The sequence below is a fragment of the Rhinoderma darwinii genome, chromosome 7, assembly GCF_050947455.1.
Source record: "Rhinoderma darwinii isolate aRhiDar2 chromosome 7, aRhiDar2.hap1, whole genome shotgun sequence".
Taxonomy (NCBI): domain Eukaryota; kingdom Metazoa; phylum Chordata; class Amphibia; order Anura; family Rhinodermatidae; genus Rhinoderma; species Rhinoderma darwinii.
This window is the reverse complement of record NC_134693.1, coordinates 122,590,452-122,613,591: the sequence shown is the minus strand read 5'-3', so window position 1 is coordinate 122,613,591 and position 23,140 is coordinate 122,590,452. Positions and strand designations below refer to the sequence as shown.

The 23,140-nt window shown below is 41.4% G+C and overlaps 1 protein-coding gene across 4 annotated transcripts in view; it reads right to left on the bottom strand.

Moving 5' to 3' along the window:
• The window catches only part of FLNB (filamin B), a 177,627-nt gene that overhangs the window by 91,423 nt on the left and 63,064 nt on the right, over positions 1 to 23,140 (bottom strand). For all 4 annotated transcript variants that reach the window (XM_075833935.1, XM_075833937.1, XM_075833938.1 and 1 more), the window contains exons 2-7: positions 10,677 to 10,925; positions 10,028 to 10,125; positions 7,773 to 7,920; positions 6,265 to 6,383; positions 4,450 to 4,527; positions 1,991 to 2,153 (exon numbers count right to left, since the gene is read on the bottom strand). In XM_075833935.1, coding sequence (XP_075690050.1) covers positions 1,991 to 2,153; positions 4,450 to 4,527; positions 6,265 to 6,383; positions 7,773 to 7,920; positions 10,028 to 10,125; positions 10,677 to 10,925 — 855 coding nt within the window. The remainder of the gene's footprint in view (positions 1 to 1,990; positions 2,154 to 4,449; positions 4,528 to 6,264; positions 6,384 to 7,772; positions 7,921 to 10,027; positions 10,126 to 10,676; positions 10,926 to 23,140) is intronic.

Genomic DNA, 23,140 nt, shown 5'->3' with positions numbered 1-23,140 from the left:
GCCATTCAACTGGCCCACGATGACCAATCCACTTTCCAGGAAACTGTTCATCTAGGAATGCTCGGACCTGACACCCATAACGACATAAATAACTCATGAAAGAATAAAGTAGCGTTAAAACCAAGCACACCATTGTTTTTCTTGTGAAATTCTCGATAAGTTTGATGTGTCACATGACCCTCTTCCCATTGAAAAAACTAAAGTTGGATACAAAATGGCCGACTTCAAAATGTCCGCCATGGTCAACACCCAGCTTGAAAAGTTTCCCCCCTCCCATATACTAATGTGCCACAAACAGGAAGTTAATATCACCAACCATTCCCATTTTATTTAGGTGTATCCATATAAATGGCCCACCCTGTATATACAGATCGCCCCTAGTAGTGGCAACAGGTAGCCAAAATTTTCCAAGTATGTTTGTGAGGGAATAGAGGACTATCAGGACTCCTGGCCTATTAGATGCCAGATTAAAAGGAAATCTACTGTATATTATCTCAACAAAAAGATCCAGAATAAAAAATGCAAAATCAAGGCCTTTTTGAAAGTTTTCATATCTCCAATGCCTAAAACATTTTCCATCACCAGGGTTGGCATTCTATATAATGATTGAATGCTGAATTTGGGAGTTAGTTGAAATACTAAATGCCCAGACTGGAGTCTTAAATAGATTGGAATTCCTCAATTGTTTGTCTTATTCTGTCAAACTAAATATTTTAAGAGCACTGGCAGACTAACACTTCATAATCTGAATTGGCACCAGCACAAGGGTTCTAATAATCACTACCAGCTCAGAGAATCGTAAGTCATAAGATTCATAAAAAAAATAAAGGAAATATTCGATGCAGATGCAAGTTTGCTTCACAAATCCAGGATATACGTGCATTCTCCAGATAGTGACGATAGTCCCCACATCAGGAATGGTCGTTTGCAATTTAACTCACTATAAAATAAAGGTGTCAAGCAGAATTTTCTTTTCAGAATAAATGTACATCCAAAAGTGATAAACAAAAAACACGTTTACAAGGGGTGCAGTATTTCAGGCCTTCCATAAAGGAAAAAGGGGCGCTTTGTCACAACTTCTCAGCCCAAAGGTGCCAAAATGACAAGAGCCCATGGGGGAAGACACCTATATACCACTTCACATAATAAAAAATCTGCCAAGTGATAGGATTAATAGATTACAGAACACGGTCTATTAAATTATGGGTACACCAATCCATTCCTTGCAAACTAGTACTGCATTAGGTTTTCCACAGCAGTAAAACTCAGGAATAAAAAGAAATTGAATATCCCTGGTCTATATCATATAAATAATTAAGTAAAAACGGAATACGCCTTTAAGAGAGAAGTAATTGCCAGAGAACCAATTCAGGAGGAACAACTTTTGGCCAATCTCAGAAAAAAAATAAAAAAGGTACACATAGGAGTGTACAGTAAGCAGGTATGAGGTGTGTTACAAAAGTACCCAAGTGCACAAGGTCAATTTAACAAACCGATCATAATGATATACCGTTTTAAACTTACATAGGGAGCTCGGAAAAAAACTGAAAACACAGCTTTCCATTACATAACAAAAAAAAAGGAAGGTTAGAAAAATAATGCAATCGAAAAAGATGTCCAAGTGGAGGGTCGAGAGGACCAGGAGACACAGTGGTTTTTGTTATCAAGAAAATAATTTCAATACCATCAGAGACTGTATGGCCAGTATGTGGGCTAGCTACCCAAGGCTACCATATCTGGACTTCATAAGTGAGCTTAAAAAGAGAGAGAGATTCATGGAGATCTATGCTTGTAGTGTAGGAACCTCGGGATGCTTCCAGTATGTGAGAATAGTTTTTATTATCATAGAACAGAAGTCGTTTGGGCCAATTTTTTTTATTGCAATAGTCGCATAGTACGAAAAGTGTGAGATTAAAAAAAACAAAAAAACACTAGTCCTCCAGCAATAAACACTTACACAATATCAGGAAACGAATAGAAAAATACACACCTGCTGTATAAATGTCGAAATAAGTGGGTTTATTGGCAATATTACCAGTTGCCTCCAAGCCTGGCCCTTTAGCTGTCACTTTACTGGCGTCTCCTTGAGCTTTCTCAACGTTCACTTCAAATGGGCTCTTTGAAATATGCTGACCGGCAAAGAGTACAGTCACCTATAAAACACAACATTAAAAAAAACACAGGGAGTTTGGGCAACGCTCACGATTCAAGTGTGGAGTGTTAAAAGATTGACACCATCATAAAAATCAGGGTGGGCTGAGGCCTGTCTTGGCTTGCAAAGCATTAAATTTCCTAAACTGGAGATTAATCTAAAACAAGAGTCTTCAAGGAACAAATCGCCGATTTCATTTCTTTAAGGATGTGACAAAAGCTTATAATACAGACGAAGTTAATGAATCTTACATCATCTTTTTACGACCCAGCTTTGATTTAATACTGACCACAAACTTTTCTGGAATCAGATCCTGGACTTACTGAACTGGAACTAAAAATGTAAATCAGAATTGGCTCTGGGGAACGATGAGGTCATGACTGGACTGATTATGTCAACAGCTTGTTAATGACATCATCCTCACGACTTCTCTTAAGCTAGAGATATATATATATTGGGTCAAAATGCTGATTCCTATGATGGATGGAATTTCGTTTTATGTTAAGGGAAACAATTGCGCAAACAGGTTAAATGGACTGATAAATTGGTTAAAGTGGAAATATCCTCCTTCACCTTACATAAATAAACCCTACCTAGACAGTAATAAATTATCCTGCACACGTTCTTGCTTTTAAGTGTGCTTAAAGGGCTGGTTTGGTTTAGAAAACCTATTTTTAAATTCTGTTCTAGAGAATTCGGAGTTAACAGAGAGGGTCACCATTCAGGACCCACATTTATCAGCCAGGGCAGGAATGGCTACAAAGAGAGTCTCTCTGGAGGACCCAACAGGCCCATGCATTACATGGGCAAACCTATTGATTTAAATGAGAACCATGTAATACATCATCCGCCCAGAGTGGTGCTGCAAGGGAAGTAAACACTTGATGCCTTGTTCCCCCACAGATTACAGCTGATTTCTGGGGGTTCTAAACAGCGGGACAACTTGTGGTCAGCTTATCATTGGGGGACCCTTCTGGCAAAAAGTTATTTGTTGACAATTTAAAGATGTGCCCCTGTTTACTAGGAGGAAGGAGAGGGGTTCATATGGACATCTAGGTGTTGCTATGTTCACTCTGTCGGGGGGGGCTTCCCTTCATATACCAATACAGATGGTCTCCAATGACAGTTCTCCTTATCCTTCAAAATGACTGACTCTTGTCTCCAGTTAAAGAAAGAAGAGCAGTTCTGAAGCACATGCTACTGCTCTAAAAATCTGCTCAGACTTAGAGAGTAGGAAGCACTTTAATTTTGGATCACCCCACACAATTTGTAGTGTTGCAGTAGAAAGGTCTCATTCTAAAAATATATAGAATATTTTTCTTGAAAACTTCTCATATGCTAACAGTCTTGGCTATTGTGTGAGTGAGATATTAAAAGGGTTGTTTTATTTTTTTTATTTTATTTTTTAAATGGTCTCCTGACAATAAACTGATCTCAGGATGTCCCATGTCAAGCTGATCGAACCTCCAATGATCAGCTGTAATTTGTGGGGAACTTGACAAAGTGTTCAATATCCCTGCAGTGCCACCACAGGGGAAATTAAGCATTGCAAGGTTCTTATTGTAAATCAATTGGCTGCCTATGCAATACATAGACATCCCAGGCCCTCCAGGGTGGGAAACGCACTTTGTAGCTGCTCTCTCATCACCTCTATAAATTCAGAATTCCCTAATAGGGCCTTTAAAAATATTTTTAGAAACCAGACAACACTTTTCATGGCAAAACTGTTATGAAGGAGTTCAATAGTCTCCTAAAAAAATAAAAAAAAGCACAATATGCAGACTACGGGGACACTGAAGTCCTACAACTTGAGACAAGATGGGCTGCTAAACTGCTTGAAGCTTACAAGTATATCTAATAGGGATTTAATTACTGACATTAGTACAGCATCACGTACATGCAGTGTTTCTCAGTTTGTGCCAGGATTTGTAGACTCAGTCGCCAAGAAATGAAGTATGTTTTTCTTTAGGCATTTTTAATCTATTCATTGATTGTATAAACACTATTGAGTAGCAAAGGATGTAAACCATATGAGTGCGGTATTACGCACTGAACACAACAGTTACCCTTATGTGTATGTAAGAAAACATTGCCACCCTCACTACAATAAATCCATAAAATGTTATGTACAAGGGCCCTAAACATTCAGGTATAGTTTTTTTATGATTTATCTTAGAAAAGGTGTCTACAGAGATCAACTTCTCACGGAAACAGACTTCCTAACCAGTACAGGCCATTATTTTTTTTGAAGATCACTCAGGCAAGACATTCGCTTTGCTTGAACACCACTAACTTACCTTATGGACACCAGTCACTTTAGGCACATACTCCACAGAGGAGGTCTTATTTTTGTCATTGTTGGCTGTGACCTTGGCCTAAAAAAAAGAGAAAACAAATTAAAGAATAAAAAAAAAAAAAAGTGTGTTGGTCTGTAAATCCTGAATCACCACTAATACCCGAAAATAAGAATCTGCACCAGCACCCTTGACTTTAATAGAACGTTATCACGAGGGTTTTGTCAGAGAATCTGAATGATGGAAAGGTTTGGGAGCTATTCAAATTGCAATGTTGATTTTTGGAAATAGGGTTCCAGGTCTTCCACATCTCCGTTGTCTATATGACACCTATGACTCTGATGTTCAACTGCACCAGTGAAATTTTCTAGAGAAGGTCCATGAAGGTAAAATACATAGTGACACTAATAAAAACTAGTGCCAGTACAAGTGATATTTTCTACAGCAACCAACCATTCCAGAGGTTTGGTTTTTTTTTGTTTTTTTTTTAAGTGACGGCTAGAAAATTACAGAAAACGTCACTGGCTACCAACCACCACAACAGTGGTTTTTTTTCTCTCTTGCGTTCGTTATTAAAAATGTTCTTTACGGCTTTAATAAAATATTAACTCAACACCCGGTAACAGATAGCTCAAGTTGTCTTCATACTTTCAGAATGGCATCTTGATAAGATGTGATGCCTGTCAGCGGAGAATGCAGTCATGTGAGATAATGTGATATCACTGGACATTACATTGTGTATTGTTCACCAGTTCATAGAGATTTTCAACGATAACGAATTTATGTCTGTTAACGCGGAGGTGCAGTCAGGGGAATCGGTGAACGTGTGAGTTAGGAGGATAGGCAGGAGGTAAATGGAAACTGGCATTAGCAGTTAAGACTGACTGTGTCCTGCCATCCCGTCCAATTGTGCCAAGCTTCATTAAGGGTCTATGGGTTGATATCTCTCTACATCGGTGTTTAGCCTACCCATCTCTGATATATTCAACATTTCACATCACTTTACTTTTTGTAATCTACTTATGAGCGTAAGTAAATTTGCTAATACATTGACGCATCTGGTACCTACCCACAGGTATAGCCTGTATCATAGTACAGTGCTGTAATCACAATTCTGCAAGTTGCGATTGGTGACAGTCAACAAGACGGTCAATAGACACATCCTTAAGAACTTATCCGAGCTGTGAGCGGATTAGTTTTCCCATATCAGAGGACTGTACAATGTTTAGTATACAGATGTCACTTTCCATAGTAGAAATCACTAGGGCAGGCTCTGTGCAGATATTGAGTCAGCAAGGAATATTAGGATATTTAAAGTGAACCTGTCACGTCGAGAGAAAAAAAAAGTCCTATCTAGAGGCATCATATTATAGAGCAGGATGAGCAAATTGATATATAGTTTTATGGAAATAATATTCAGTAAAACTTGTATTTCCTGGATCTAAACCTCTGCTTATTCTGGGCCTAGGAGTCCAGTGGGCAGTCATACTCAATGACTGACAGCCTTACCTGCATACGTGTGCATACAGTGAAAGGTGTCAATCATTAAGTAGGACTGCCCACTGGACTCCTAAGACCAGAATGAAAAAAGTGTTGAGTAAAAAATTACACGTTAAACTGAATTATATATGCAAACTGTGTAGTCATCGAAGATGATCATTCACATCAAAAGTGGGATCAATATTGGCTAGAGGTTAGGTTGGAACCGGATGAGAAAAACTGTGGCTAAAGGTGGTCATTCTAAAATAAGTTTATTGATAGATATGCATTACTACTAATTTTGTTTTATAGCGGAACTGTTTAATTTAATGTCCATACCTCTTCTCTTATTCCTTCAGGGTCTTCCACATAGACCAATACCTCCCCCTGTCCAGCACTGATGGTCTCAACGGTGAATGGTGCTGGTCTTTTTACCATATTCCCTGTAGGTTCCACACCTGTGAAGAAATGAAACACCATAAATACAAAATATGGACTTGAGTACTGCTCACGCAAAAATTTATTTAAAAAAAAGAATCACCTACTGTACAAAAGATAAATCATAAGGTTATTTTTTTTTTGAGGTCTTAAATGTCACGTCAAACAGGCCGTCCGATCTGCAGGCATTATGTTCTAGAACCGGAGGTGCTGAACAGATTGATATATTAGTAGTGTGTGAGAAGATAAAGGATAACTTGTAATTTATGGCTCTAAACCCTGCTAACCCTGGTCCCAAGGGTCCAGTGGGCGGTTCTACTCAATGATTGGCAGCTATTTCTGTATCCACACTCATACAGGGAAGGCTATCAAACAATGGTTGAGACCGCCCACTGGACTCTTTAGCCCTCAGTGAGCAGGGATTTAAATGCTTAAATGACAGGTTATCCTGAATCTTTTTGCATGAAACTATATATCAATCTGCTCAGCTCCTACTCTATAACAGGCTGCCTCCAGATAGGACATCATGTTCTCTGTGACAGGTTTTGTTTAAATATTCAATTCAACCATTTCTTATATCGGTTTCTCAGAATGCTGGGTAATAATAAAAATGGCCACTATTAAGGGGCTTGTCACCAAGCCTGAGGCAACGATACATCCCTGACTGATAATTCTACATAACATGGCGACAACCACCATAGCTGCCATTACGACTAAGAAGAATTTTTTACCTTTATTGAGAAGAATGTCTGAAGTGTATCTACTAAGAAATAATATTTGACATGTATTTATTTTTATTTTTTTTAAAAACTAAGATGACACATATTCTTCAGATGAGCCAAGGTGTTTTTCAAATACCAGAGAGTGTGTGGGGGCTGGTGATATCCCATAATTCTGTTACTAGCTCACAATCCAAGACAATAAAGACGCTTAATCCTCTAGTATATTAGAAAACAGGCTGATCCATGACACTTGAAAACCATGAAATCATACAAAACTATTTTCTTAGGTTTTTCAATGAATGTGTTAATGGCACTGGGTGTGCTAATGACACACTTCACACCTTGTCGCTATACCACACCTTTGTCTCTGGAGGATAAAACTTTCACCTCGGGATTAGCAAGATTCTGAACGTCTCTCGTAAGAAGATAATTTCTGCGTTTATACAGTATCAACATAATATTATAGATGACATGATGGCACGTAGGTCTAGTCTTCAAGGCTTCTACTTACCAAGAAGTTCTTAAATCATAGTCATCCCCATAAAAATACACTATGTGTGTCTTCAAAAATTCAAGAAAAGATTTCTATACTTGATGAGGAAATAATCAAAAAGAATCAGATTTTGGGGTTTTAAAAATATAAGGCAAACAGTCTCGCTGCGCAAAAGGAGAAAGTGAAGCCTTTACCTCGACCGTAAGCTCTTGCCTTTTTGGGGTTCAGCTTGGGCTTCAATGGTGCTCCTGGTTTAAGCTTAGCTTTGGGGAACTGTGACAGGTAGGTCATAACCGAGTGTTCATCCACATTTGGGTGGATAATCTCTTCTGGGGCGATCACCTGAAAATAAGAACAGTTGAAGAAATAAAAAAAAGTTACTCCTTTATTTAGAGATGACAAATTTTACATATCACCTAGTGACTGTTCACTGGAAATGCACAAATCATGGGAAATCCTCACTCTTCCCCAGTTCTATAATACGAATGATTTCACTTGAATAGAGAGCAAGTCTCATAATAAAAAAGAAAAAAAAAAGGATAATGACAGGGAAGGGAGACAGACAGGTGAGCCCTAATCTACCCGCCACTCAGTCCCTGCCTACTTGCAACGGCCCGTCCTAGGCGTACAACTGGGCGACGGTCCCTACGCTCAATAAGTGCACGACAGACAAACAGACATGGGTACACAGAAGCTAAGGGAAATGGGGCAGTTGCCCACAGCAACAAAGTGAGCAACAAGAGAAGTGAACGAGCCGAGTCAAACCAGGAGTGTACGAGGTACCAAACACAGAGCAGGACAGTAGTCAGTAAGCCAGGGTCACTATGGAGCAGGGACAAATAGTTCAAGTAGCAGAGCCAGGAAACAGGAGAATCACAGGCAAAGGAGGAGCAGGAAGTGAAGATATAAATAGACAGAGGGCGGGAGCTAGCTCCGTCTGGCCAGGCTGTGATAGGCTCTCCCACTCCTCAGCCTCCCAGCCTGATTGGTAGAAGGAGGGGGTCACTCGATCAGACTTAGGAGCAGGTGCAGACTGAATAACCACGGGCGTCGACACAGAAGCTGTGTCTGGCAGATCCTTTACAATAATATTGGCAATTATGCAATCCCTAATATCTTCTTGTAGGATCACCGAAAATGAACCTACATTTTATCACCAAGTACAGTTTAGTTTTCTGTTGCTTGCTTGCGACTTTTATCCGTAAAGAAATATGGAGGCTGGTTTGTGGTCACGAATCGATTTTATTGTGAGTTATGGGTAATTTTGTGTCGCAAACGGTTCCTGACCTAAATATAAAACTTTTGAGCTGCAATTTCAGCCAAGTTGTTAAAAATTAAATTTCAACCAATATAAAAAAAATAAAAAAATATATATATAATAATAATAATAATAATAATAATAATAGAAAAAAAACAGCAAAAGGAAAAACCCCAAAACGATTCTTTGAAGGTTGGATGAGAACTGTTATGGCTGCTATTACGGCTCCCACATGGTTGTCATGCAGCTTTCCTAGAATACAGAACAGCAAACCTGACAATTTCTGCCACAATATAGGAACTGCACACATATCATTGCATAACTCTGCATATTTGACATTCGGGGTGCTAGAAGAGTTGGGTGACAACCATTCTAGGAGCCATAAATTTGCCAGATAGAGGATAGCTTTAAAAATATTTAGTGTTTTTTATGTAAGAGAGTTATACCTTTTAAAGAGACACCAAGGCTAAAAAAAAAAAAAAATCATACTACTGCATGGTGATCCGCCAAGTGATCTTTAAAAAATAAATAAATCCTGAAGCAGGCAGATTTATTGCTTGGAAAAGACAATGCTAATTTTTGTTTGGGATGCTAAAAACAAGCATAAGTTTGGTGCGCAGAAGGTGCATTTGACTCCTATGGGAAATTTGCTGTACATGGAATCATCAGGGAGATCAATGACAGCTGTCAATTTAATGAGTCGTTAAATGATTCCAGCATCTTCTGTGCCCTTAAGCATAATTTACTTGGATTACTATGAATTGTAGAGAAAAGATTATGAAGCACACCTATTATCTGACTCCGGGTATTACATTATCTTTAGTCTTGTTCTATCATATTTCAGAATAAATCAGGTAGAAAAACTCTATATCAGTGGTACAAACTTCATCAGATTTTGGCATCTCTTGACAGGCAAAAAATATTAACATACAACTAAAGTAAGTGGAACATTTTATGATAAGAAAACAGATTTCACAATACCTTGTATATAAGTTACATTTTGTTTTTCCAGAAACAGTGCCACCCTTGTCCATGGGCTGTGTCTGGCATTGCAGCTCAGTCTCATGGGGGGATGAACTGCAATACCAGATACAACCCACGGACAAGGTGGCACTGTTTCTGCTAATTTATTTCATATGTTTTTCTCTAGATCAAAAATGGCTCACACTGATGCTATAATTATTTGGTTACCTGAGGGACTCCGAGCCAATCATCTGCTTGCTGCATGGCCTCACGGGCATTATCAACTGGCTTATTGGGGTCCCACGTCTCCCAATCAGGACACAAACCTGAAAAGAGATGTTATATTAAGCAGCATCATTCAGAATAACACCCCAAAATACGTAGAGTCCATAAAACTCTTTATGTAGGGAATGTGAATAGTTCTGACCAAAACTACGGACGGACCCTTAGTTGAACATCATAACAAGGGGGCAAATTTTTTTAAATCGGACCAGTATCGATAGTACTCAGGATAAAAACTTTAGTGGTATAAGTAAAAAAAGTTTTTGAGGAGAAATTTCTTTTTTTAAATCTAATCTAGTGATAAAATCCAAAAAGACAATTTGTATATGGTGAACTAGCGGCAAATTGAATGTATGCAATGCAGAGGTACATATGATGATCGCTTCAATTTCTCCAGGTCACGGTAGAGCTAGTTGCTATAAATTATAGTGGTCATATGGATAAAATGGATCCAGATATTACATCCCATATGGTCAACCTTTATATTGGACATACAATTAATATTACATAAAAAGTAACAATACATCATATTCAAACCCTCCTTAGCGCCATTGTAAAAGCGACAGATAATCTGACCGATGTAAACAGAAATTACCTGGAGCACAGCTGTCAACCAGGGCACCAAGGGCTTTGCCATCTTTCCAGTTTTGACTGAAGTTGGTAATGGGCAAATAAGGGATCTTGTTCTGAATCCAGCCCAGAAGTCGCTGTTTTGGGGTCTGATTTTTGCTATCTTCATCACCCTCGTCTTCCCATACTGGCATAGAGATAGAATAGTGTAGAATAAGGGTCCAGATAAGACCAAGGATCAGCTTCAGGTTTCCATCCACGATGGCTTTACTGTCTGGAGAGAAAATGGAAACGGTTGTGAGATTTAGGATTACGATCTATAATATTAATATATTTTTTATGGTATTTATAAAGTTACATGTTGCTATGAATTAGAGGTTCTTTAACAAGGGTAGGATCTACTAAAACATAGTTATAGTCCCACTGACTTCTACAACAAAGAAATTACAAATAGGTCTGAAGCCACTCTACCCTTAAAAATTCAGGATCGGCTGTCTTTAACCGCAGAATCGAACTCTTCCCTCCTGTCCATGTTATCAGGGGTGTAAGGGAACCCTTACACTGCAAGTCATAGCTTTCATTTCATTCACCCAGGGAAGAGATTCAGATTGCTACCCTATAACTGCACCTAAATACCCTGAGTCCAAGGAAGGGTGGATTGTTGGTGCCCCCCCTAGCCCCTATTCTACTTATTTGCCCCCTCCCTCTTTTATGCACCTGCTGCAAAGCTATTGGTCACTAGTGTCTCCCCATCGTTCACCTTCCTTCACCCCGGTCACCTGGGTGGAAGATGATGAGGCGTTAGATAGGGGGGGTTAAGTGCAGTCACAACTTAATTTTCAGGATTAGGGAGGATTTAGGCTTTAACATGTCTAATATATCCTAAAAACTTTCTGAAATAATGTCTAATATAGAAGATGTAAAGCTCTCCCCTTGTGTACAGTATCAGTTCTCGTGACTGCGGAGTGTAATTATTGACCTAAGGAAAAAAGACTTACGGAGGTTTACAAAAGAATACTCAAAAGTTATATACAGTACATAATGTAAATACCATAGTCCTAGGGCAAACGCCACATGTCCTGCCTCAACAACACATACACCACCACAGTACTAAGTGCTACACCAGTCACACACTACATGCTGGATACACGCGTCAGGAAGAAATCCTTCTGTCCATGAAATTGATTTGACAAGTAACATAAAAATAAGATTACAGTTAATCCTTAGCGAGAGCCGACATTATACATCTGACAAGGAGCTACAGAAACGACATGGATAAAAGGGTTACATTACTACATATTTCTGCCTATCGACTTCAACAGGAAAAAATAAAAACACAACAACATGAAAAGATGTCAACCTTGAATATCTTCAATTTTTGGTGCACTTCCTTAAAGGGGGTTTTCAGCTTCTGACAACTGATTACCTATCCATCCATGATCTGTGGGGGTCCGACACCCGGGCCCCGCACAGATCAGCTGGTCCGGTGCCTCTTTGCACCGGACATACAACCCGGAAGCAGTTGGCTCCGGCCACGGAATAGCAGCCGAGCTGCAGTACTGTTCAAGTGAAAAGGAGCAGACCTGCAGTTCTGCAGCACGGCCGCTATGCTATGTACGGAGCCAACTGCTTCCGGCTCCGTACATAGCATTATGTGCCACAACATCCAATGCCCACAGGCCACCGGAGCGGCTTATCGGTGCGGGGTTCGAGTGTCAGACCCGCACCGATGACATACTGATGCCCTATCCGGTGGATAGGTCATCAGTTGTTAGAAGGTGGACAACCCCTTTAAAAAGTGTAAATAAACTTTTAAAAAACTTTTGACATGTCAGAAGTTTTGACCAATGAGGGTCCGAACACGGAGACAGAAGTGCTCGGGTGAGCGCTGTGCCGTTTAGCTTCTGATCGGTTTCTGCTCGTTTTTCCGAGGAAAGCCAAATTAGAACTAAGTGGCACAGCACTCATCCCATCGCTTCTGCCACTTCGTGTTAGCGATCGGTGGGGGTCTCAGTACTCGTACCCCCACGGATCAAAACTTCTGACATGTCACTATGACACGTTAAAACGTTTTTTAGTTAACCTTTAAAGTAAAATTATTCAAAAACAAGATTAAGAATGAGGTTTTTACCGGGTGATGTTTGTAACAGAATTAAATGTCTACATTTCTATATTCTAAGAACCGGTGCAAAACAAAGAGACCTTTCATACAGGAATATTTCCTTTGTTGAGTGTAATAACATTAATAAATGTTCTGTAATCAACTGCAGCAACATAAGCTCTGCGCTCCTTTAAAGAAGGTGCCAAGTCATGGCCAATCCTGATGCCAAGCCCCAACCTCCTCCTGCATTTTATAAAATGAATGACGGGGGCACAGAAAATGCCAAGAGGAAATCAACAGACTCTAAACAGAGCCAGAGCGTTTCATTAGAAGTGTACAATACAAACATCACATGTAGATGGCCAATTTAAGCTCTGTTCACACGTGTCAGATTCCTGCACAGATTCTGCTTTGAAATTCACGTCAAAAATCCCATGACTATCCGCATCCCATGCATGAGAATCGGGTTTCCGCCACCCCATACACCTGCTATGGGAGATTTCCGCACGGATTGTTGTCCACACAGACAAGCATGCTACTTGTTTCTGCAGATTCCGCATAGCCAAATTGAATGACAACAGGGCTATCCTCATGTGGATCTGCTGCCCACCTGCAGCAAAATCTGAGGGTAAGCCTCGGGTCTCTGCCACAGAAAAACTTGGATTTTAATGTGCCGTGTGAACCAATACTCCAAACAGGACTGAGTTTTTAAGGTCTGCTTATCAAATCACTGAATAATAAGGTGAGAGAGACGGACGATGTAGACAAAATGATGGGATCAGACGCAGATACCTGCGATAGGGCTCTATAGAAGGCCATGAGCCTATGCTGTACCTCCGCATGCCACATAAAATCGGACAGAAAAAAAAAGTAATGTCATGCTCCATCAAACTCTGTAGGCACCGATTCTGTACGCCAGTGCTCGGTGTTTGAAGGGTACCTTTAATTCACTGTTGTACTGGCTCAGTGCTGGTGTGCGTGAGCCCTAAGGTTGAAATCACACTATCAGTTTTTGATGGGTTTTTTTTATAGCCAAACACAAAAGTGCCTGTTCACAGAGTTTTTTTTGCCGGCAGAAAAATCTGCCTCAAAAATCCTTCAGGAATTTTAAGGCAGATTTTGACCTGCCTGAACTCTTTTTGCCATGTTTTTTTTGGCTGCGGCTACTGAGCGCCACGGGCAAAAAAAAACGCAGAGAAAACCACTTTTTCTGCCTTCCATTGAGGTCAATGGGAGGTCCGAGATTGAAACGCCTGAAGAAAGGGCATGATGCGTTTTTTTCTGTCCGTTTCTTGGCGCTGTTTGAACAGACTGCCTTCCCTAGTTTTAGGTTTTCTACCTTTTGGATCCACTGTTTCAAAGGTCTAGAAAAAAACTGCACCAAGACCTGTATGTGTGAATCCAGCCTTAAAGGGGTATTTAATCAGCTTTTTCTGCAGCTCCCATTCACCTTAATGAATTTAAACCGTTCATATGCAGCCACTAGTCTGCCAGGAAAGGCAACCTGGCACCCCCTCTCTTCAGGAATTAGTAGGGGGTCTAACCGCAGACCTAGTCAATATGCCCTAAGGTATAAAAATGCCTTAGGATATATTCACACGCGGCAGTTTTTTTTGCAGAAATTTCTGCGACTGAAAATTCTAAAATCCATGTGCTTGCTGCAGAAACAACCACAGCATACAATGGATTCTCAGTCGCAGAAATTTCAGCAACAAAATCTGCCGCGTGATAGAATCTCGTTAACATACGCCATCAGTTTTTGATGTGTGCGGTTAGAGCTTGGTAACGTCTCGGTTACGTTTTTTTATCTGCACTGCTCTTGAGATAGTTCTTGAGGGGTTCCAGAGGATGCAAACCTCCCCCCAAAAGGACGATGGCATCCTAGCGAAGTTCTTCAATTTTCCCCAAGCTGGATGACAATATTTTTCCCATGGGATTTGTCAGTCAACTTTCTTAGACTCCTGAATGACAAATCTCCTAGTTATGATGCAATAGGTGGGTGACAACTCTTGTCGACAGATGTACACTAATGAGAGCCTGTCGTCACCCAGCTTTCCCTAAAACAAATATAACTAAGAAGCTGTTGAAAATGTTTTAAAAACATGACAGATAAAAGATAACAGAAGAACGTTTATATTAATTAAAGTGGAAATGCTATTTCATGATTTCCGCACCAATTTTGTATTTTTCAAAAATCAAAAGCAGAATAAATAAATAACTGAAAGGAAACGCTGCTCGGCTGTTTACATAGAAGAATAAACTTTAGAAACAACTTCCTTTATCCAGGGAAACAAAAACAGAAATCAAAGCCATGCATCAGATGTACGCGGAGAAGCCATCCTTGAAGGCAATCATTTAGTGGGAGTTAATACGCCATAATAAACACCTTAAAGCTCCTACTATGGAATTATGTTCAGGAACAGTAGGTTTCAAGAAAAAAAACACAAAAAAAAAAACACATCCCCAATAATTCATGCACATACTACAGAAACAACCCCATTCAGATGTACGGGATGGATATCCACCAAAAAATACATTCTGCAACAAATCTGCAGTGTGTGAACATACCCTACATGCCCATTTTCTGAGATAAAGATGCATTTGGAATAGATTAGAAAATAACAGCCTCGAAAGATTATTAAGGGTAATGAGGATGACGACAACGACGACGACGACGACAACGGCACCACCATTGTTATATGTGTGCAAAATAAATCTGATCATGATAATGTAGTAAAAATAGATGGGATCATTTTTTTTACGTAAAATATGAGATCCTAACCAGTTCGTTCTTCTGACAGGTCTGTTCTAAATACTTGCATTCCCCATGAGACAACAGTTCTGGAGCACCTTTCCTTAGAACTTTGCATTATGCAGTTCCTCTGTTAGGGCATGACCACACGTGGCGGATTTCCTCCGCAACTGTCCGCATCAATGCCGCACAGAATCTGCGTTGCAGATTCTGCTGCGGATCTGCACAAAATGTGCAGTACATTGATGCGGACTGCGGGAAAAGTGCTTCCCTTCTCCCTATCAGTGCAGGATAGAGAGAAGGGACAGCACTTTCCCTAGTGAAAGTAAACGAATTTCATACTTACCGCCCGTTGTCTTGGTGACGCGTCCCTCTTTCGGCATCCAGCCCGACCTCCCTGGATGACGCAGCAGTCCATGTGACCGCTGCAGCCTGTGCTTGGCCTGTGATTGGCTGCAGCCGTCACTTACACTGAAACGTCATCCTGGGAGGCTGGACTGGAGACAGACGCAGGGAGTTCTCGGTAAGTATGAACTTATCTATTTTTTTACAGATACATGTATATTGAGATCGGTAGTCACTGTCCCGGGTGCAGAAACAGTTACTGCCGATCGCTTAACTCTTTCAGCACCCTGGACAGTGACTATTTACAGACGTCTCCTAGCAACGCTCCCGTCATTACGGGAGCCCCATTGACTTCCTCAGTCTGGCTGGAGACCTAGAAATACATAGGTCCAGCCAGAATGAAGAAATGTCATGGTAGTAAAACCAATACGCTCCGCAGCACACATAAGATCTGCGGACTTCATTGCGGAATTTTGACTCTCCATTGAAGTCAATGGAGAAATTCCGCCATGAGTCCGCCACTGCTCCGCAACAGACAGAGCATGCTGCGGACACCAAATTCCGCTCCGCAGCCTATGCTCCGCAGCGGAATTTTACGCCTCGTCTAAACGAACACTGCTAAATTAAAGTGTAAGTCAATGGACAAACGGCACCGCTGCGGATTAACGCTGCGGAGTGTCCGCAGCGGAATTTAAGTGAAATTCCGCCACGTGTGAACCCAGCCTTATTCCTTCTGGAAATGTAGGAATAAAATTGACAACTGAGTGTTACCATCATTCCCTGTTGTCAATAGCGTGTGTCCCTACACAGCCCGACACGGTCAGCATTCGGGTATAATCACATGCATTTTATAGAAATCCATGCACATGCTGCAGAAACAGCCCCATTCACAATTATAAAGGCATATTTTTAATCGAATACAGTCTGAAGCATGTGAATATACCCGAAATTAGACAGTCTGAGTGCGTAGGGACACGACCCTTTGACAAGGGGAATAGTAACGCCAAGTTGTCCATTTTTAACTATAAAATTTCCATTTCCAGGAAGAATAACAGAGGAACGGCACAACACAGAATTCCAAGCAAAGAAAAGATGTTCTCATGGGGAATGCAGGTATTTACTAAAACAGACATGTCAGGAGAGTGGAGAAATCCTCTTTAAAAGGATTTTCCAGTCCTAAGGATAGGCCATCAATAGCCGATTGGTGGGGGTCCGACTCCTGGCACCCCCACCGATCAGCTGTTTTGAAGGGAACACAGCGTTGCTTCACCTTTATTCCTTACCTGCTCATACTGTGAATCGCCGATACATTTGTAGCGGCGGTTCACAGTATTGCAGTCTGTTCACTTGAATAGGGGAAGCCTGCAATACTGTGAACCGCTGCTACAAGTGTGTCGGCCATTCACAGTATGACCAGTTTGAAATTAAGGGAAAGCAGCGCTCGTACGAGCGGCGTGGCGCATCCAAAACAGCTGATCACCGAGGGTGCCAGGAGTCGGGCCCCCACTGATCAGGGATGGATAGCCTATGCTGACGATAGGCCATCAATTTCTTAGGACTGGAAAATCTCTGTAAACATAACCATGTCAAACTATGCCTGATGAAGCTTTTTTAGCCTGCTTTCCACGGCAGTATTTTGCATCAGTATTTGGAAGCCAAAACTAGGAGTGGGTCCAATGCCTGAAGGAGGTGCAAATCTTTCCATTATAATTTCTCTCCATAGGTTCCACTCCTAGTTTTGGCTTCCAAATACTGATCAAATACGGACCAAAATACTGCCATGTCAAAGTGGCCTTAATGTGTAAAAATTATGGAGGTACCAAAGAAAGACCGTTCCCCTTTTTAAAATTTAATATCTTGGAATTTTCTGAATTTTGTAGTCCCTGCAGCTCCATACTACGATCCCTCTAATCTATCATGCCAACTTTTTGGTTATTGCAAAAATATATTTCCCATTATATAAGCAATTGTAATGTTTTAATCAACATCTGATCTCAGTTAACTGAAGCTATAACAGATACTACATATGTAACAAAAGGAGCCATTACATTGCCCAACTTTCCACAGACCCTAAAAAGCAGCATTTATGGGGCAAATGGATTATTTTTGGATCTTGCACCTATAGACCTATTTTTTAGCAACCAGGAAAACCCTTTGACCGGTTATTATGACTCAATAATAAATCTACGGCTGCAAACATTAGGTCCGATTAACTTTATAACAGAAGAACCACGGAGTTTCTCAACATTGAATTGTTTTAGGCTATTTAAGCCTAAACTGCGTTGTGCGGAGAAATGTTTCAGGTCGACAGGATTCATACATAAACAATTAATTCCTCTAGCAATCCTCTCTCACCCCTGAACACAAGGTTACACAGTACAGGCTTTGTATGGGAGAATTTAGGAGGGGGAAGCGACTAGCCTCTGCTCCTGGCAGACAGAGGTTATAATGTGACGGCTCCAGCCAGCATGTGTGTGGTCTGCAGGCTCAATCCTCTGGTTCTGCTAATTATGTATTTATTGGTGTGTTTTTTAATTATTATTAATAGGTTTTACGGTAAAAAGGATAATAGCAGCAAATACAACATGGTAGGATTACTTGTTGGACCTCTCTTTTTTAACCTTAAACCTTAAAGGAACAGTGTCACCAAAAATTATTTTTTTATATCAGTTTTATGTTAGGGTTTTATTAAAAACGTTTATATTTATTTGTGTGTTTGTGTGTTACTTTTTTCTATTTTTACACTTTTTCTTCCCTATGGGGGCTGCCATTTTTTTTGCCATTTCTGTATGTGTCGATTAACGACACATACAGACATGGAATACGGCAGCTAAAGTCCCATAGGGAATGCGAACGGGGCCCGTTCCATCCACTATGGTGTACGCCGTGTGTGTGGGAACGGCGCATGTCCACACAGTCCAATTTGAAATGCACGTCGTCCGGTGCCATTTTCCTGTGGACCGGAAGTCGCGGCCGGACAGTAAGATTACTACTTCCGGTCGCGGCTTCCGGACTTGTGCACATGGAGCAGCGGCAGCAGACGGAGCGGACGGACCGGAGGGAGCGGCGGCGTCTGGAGCAAGTAAGTGATTTCTATGTATGTTCGTGTTTCAGTGTGTGTTTACTAGTGTATGTAAACCTTCTACACTGTGTGTTAGCTCAAAAAATGGCGACACACAGTGTAGGAGGTTAGACTGTTCAAACCCCTCGTTTCTCCCGGCACTAGCCAGGATAAAGGAGGGGGGGATTCTGAGAGCTCACTAGAGCGAGGGATTTTTTCCCAATTTTGCAGCATAAAGCAATGTGGTTGCTTTACCACATCCAATGCTGCAATTTTGGGAATTGCTCCATCTAGTGACCAGTGCTGGGAAATATTATAAATTGAATCCAATTTATAATATTTCCTGACCCGTGAAAAAAATAAAAAAAATTAGAACAATGTTTAATCACCTACACACTAAATGTTTAACTAAAAAAAAAAAAAAACATGTTTTGCTGGCAACACATTCCCTTTAACATTTATAAAACTTTTGACATGTCATAGTGACAGAAGTTTTGATCATTGGGGGTCAGAGCGCCGAGACCCCTACCAATCGATTAAATTAAGTGGCAGTGAGCACTGTGCCACTTCGTTTATCGACTTTCGTCGGAAAGCCAAGCGAGCGGTGTACGGGCTCAATAGAAAGTCTATGAGTTCGTACACTGCTTGCATGGTTTTCCTTCAGAAATGAAGAGGCTCATCCGAGCGGTTCTTTTGCTTCATTATAGCGATCGGTGGAGATCTCAGTACTGGGACCCCCACTGATCAAAACTACTACCGACTTGACAAGACCTAGTGACATATGTTTTATAAAAGTTTAGTTACACTTTAACTACAGTATTCGACTATGTAACCATGCTTATGAGTAAAAGGTAGTATAGGAGATATATACACGTGTGTGTGTGTGTGTGTGTGTGTGTGTGTGTGTGTATATAAATATATATACACACATATACATATATATATATATATATACACACACATACAGTTTTTAGAACTAATGATGTCATCAGTTTCCCACAAATTGACATGAAAGAGGGTGCAGAGGTGGCAGTCACACCCAGGCCCTGGAGCCTTGAGGGGCCCAAAAGGTCCTATACCTCATGAGGAGACTAGTACTATAAAATACATGCGTAGTTGAAGCTCCTGGGGGCGCTGTTACAGATTTTACATTGAGACTAAAGTTACACTTCTGTATATCTACAGGAGTCATGGTTCAACCCATAAAACATCTGCCTCCACTGTGTGTGACAACTATACTATACAACTAGTCACACATCAGAGAACACAATAGCATCTCATTGTTCTGTCTACTCCTCCAATAAATGGGCTAGTGTCCAGTATTATGCAACACATTAGTACAAAATGGGATGGTGATATGATGTAGAAAGATACCAATTTAATATGAAACGTCCTATGGTTCCTAATGTTTGACTACCTCAGTGAACCGAACAAAGTTTCTTTGTAGCTACAGGACCTATAGGCAAGGGGGGGGGGGTTCAGAGAGGATTGGCCCCATTCCCTTACTACATACATAGCAAATTGAGGACCCAAGGGCATACCTCCCAACTTGTGAATTCGGAAAAGTGGGACATTTTAAGCCACGTCCCCTAATCACGCCCAATATCCCGCATAAACACATCAAATCAGGGCCAGATCCTTCTTCAAATAACAAGCGCACATTCTCACTGCGGATCTCTAGACTGTCTGGATATCACAGATATTATATTTCAGGTTATATATAGTCTTTGTGTTACTTTTACTATCTTGGCTCTAACATTTGCTCATCACGGCGGCAGCAGGACAAACCAAAATGCTGAGAACAATGAAAGTCAACAGGTAGACCCTGTGGTGGATGACTTTTCAATTGACAGGTAGCAGAGTTACATGATGGGGATTTTTTTTTTCCAGTTGTGTAACTCTGCTACCAAACAATGGAAAAATCATCCACATGAGCTCCCTTGTAGATAGCACCACACACAGCTCCCCTGTAGATAGCGCCACACACAGCTCCTCTGTAGATAGCTCCACACACAGCTCCCCTGTAGATAGCACCACACACAGCTCCCCTGTAGATAGCACCACACACAGCTCCCCTGTAGATAGCGCCACACACAGCTCCTCTGTAGATAGCGCCACACACAACTCCCCTGTAGATAGCTCCACACACAGCCCCCCTGTAGATAGCGCCACACACAGCTCCCCTGTAGATAGCTCCACACACAGCCTCCCCCGTAGATAGCTCCACACACAGCCTCCCCCGTAGATTGCGCCACACACAGCCCCCCTGTAGATAGCTACACACACAGCTCCCCTGTAGATAGCGCCGCACACAGCTCCCCTGTAGATAGCTCCACACACAGCTCCCCTGTAGATAGCTCCACACACAGCTCCCCTGTAGATCGCTCCACACACAGCTCCCCTGTAGATAGCGCCACACACAAACCCCCCTCCCCCTTATATTTTGTGCCACACAGCCCCTCTCCCCCTTATACTTTGTGCCACAATGCCACCAGAGCGGAGAGCGGTAGAGGTAGCCGGCCCGACTGCTGCCACTCTCCACTCTGCTTTGATGTCACTCACCGTCAGAAGAAGGCAGGAGTCTTGCAGCGGCGTTCTCACTGGTGTCGATGCCGGTCCTGGAGTGGACTAGTCCAGTCACCTGACCTGTCACCTGACGGGTGAGGTCAGATGACAGGTCAGGTGACTGGACTGGTCCACTCCTGGGCAGGCATCGATCCCAGTCAGAACACCGTCGCAAGACTCCTGCCTTCTACTGATCGCTGCTGCAGATGATCAGCTGTTTTGATACAGCTGCAGCGCCCAGCTGGATATTTTGCAGACCGCCCGGGACGGCGGGACAGCGGTGAGAAACGGGACTGTCCCGCCGGATCCGGGACGGTTGGGAGGTATGCCCAAGGGTTACAAGAGAAGGGGTGCTCGCACTGGAACTTTCTGTCCTAGGATATGGCAAGAAAGAGGGAGCATGAATGAGCATTAGCTGATGGCAACATTTTTCATTTGAAAGCGAGAAGCTTCACTACTTGGCATAGTCACTCGTATGGACGAGCACATAAATATTGACAAGGACGCAGCACACACAGGAGCGTCATGGCCACCTCAATGTGCAGACCTCCGGGAGACCTCTGGGACCCACACAAATTAAATATGCTTGACCTATTCTAAAAGATAAGTCATCAATGTTCTAGTTCCGGAGAACCCCTTTAAAGCATAAACCAAGTACACTAGCTGGCAGTCTGAGGCCTAGTTCACACAGTGCGGATTTGATGAAAATTTTGAATGCATTTTTTTGAGCCAAAACCAGAATTGGATCCAGGAGAGCAGACCTCAAAGCCCTTATTTTAGATCTTCTCTTTAGGTCCCATTCCTGTTCTTGGCTTAAAAAAATACATGCAATATCTGCACCGTGTGGACAAGGCCTAACGTCAGTGGATTGAGAATTTAAGAGCTATACGTGCAAGTCTTGAAAAATAGTAGAAAACAAAGCAGGTTACTAAAATCAGTGCAGCGATCAGCGCTGCTACAGTGGAATGCTGGGTCATCGCTACGGTTAGAGGTGGTTCAGTAATCCAGAACGAGCGATCGTATGAATGATGGAACATATCCCAGAGCGAGAAGAAAAACAAACTCTTAATTAACCATTTCCACCATTGGCAACTCTTGAACACATGGTAATAATAGGGTCACTCTTATCAGTTCTGGACACCTGCAGCTTTCATTGCAGGAAGGAAATTGTACAACACCATCAGGGTTTGCAGCATAACAATAGTTAACATGTAAAACGGCAGTTTTGTAATATCTCTATCGAAACGTTGTTCGCAGGAAGCCCAGAAATGTCCATAAAATGAGACTCTAAATAAGAATGTGCATATTCCTAGAAATTCTCCATTATCTTGTATATTTAAAAGAACACTCCAGAAAAAAAAAAACGTATGTAATGCCTTGTGCCCCCTGAACACACAAGTTATGCACCACTTCTTCAGGTCCCGCACTAGACATAACGTTGTGTATAAGTTTTTCCTGCCGGTTACCTTTAAATTGTGGCAACAGTCTGCATGGAGCAAACAGACTAAACCTGAAATAAACCTGAAATACAACATAAAAGAAAAAAAAAGAAAAGAAAACAAAAACAAATGGTAAAACTGGGAGAAAGTAGACAAGTAGAAAAACATCTGAAATGAACAAATTGTACTTCGGTCATCACACATACATGCAAATACACATTTATAA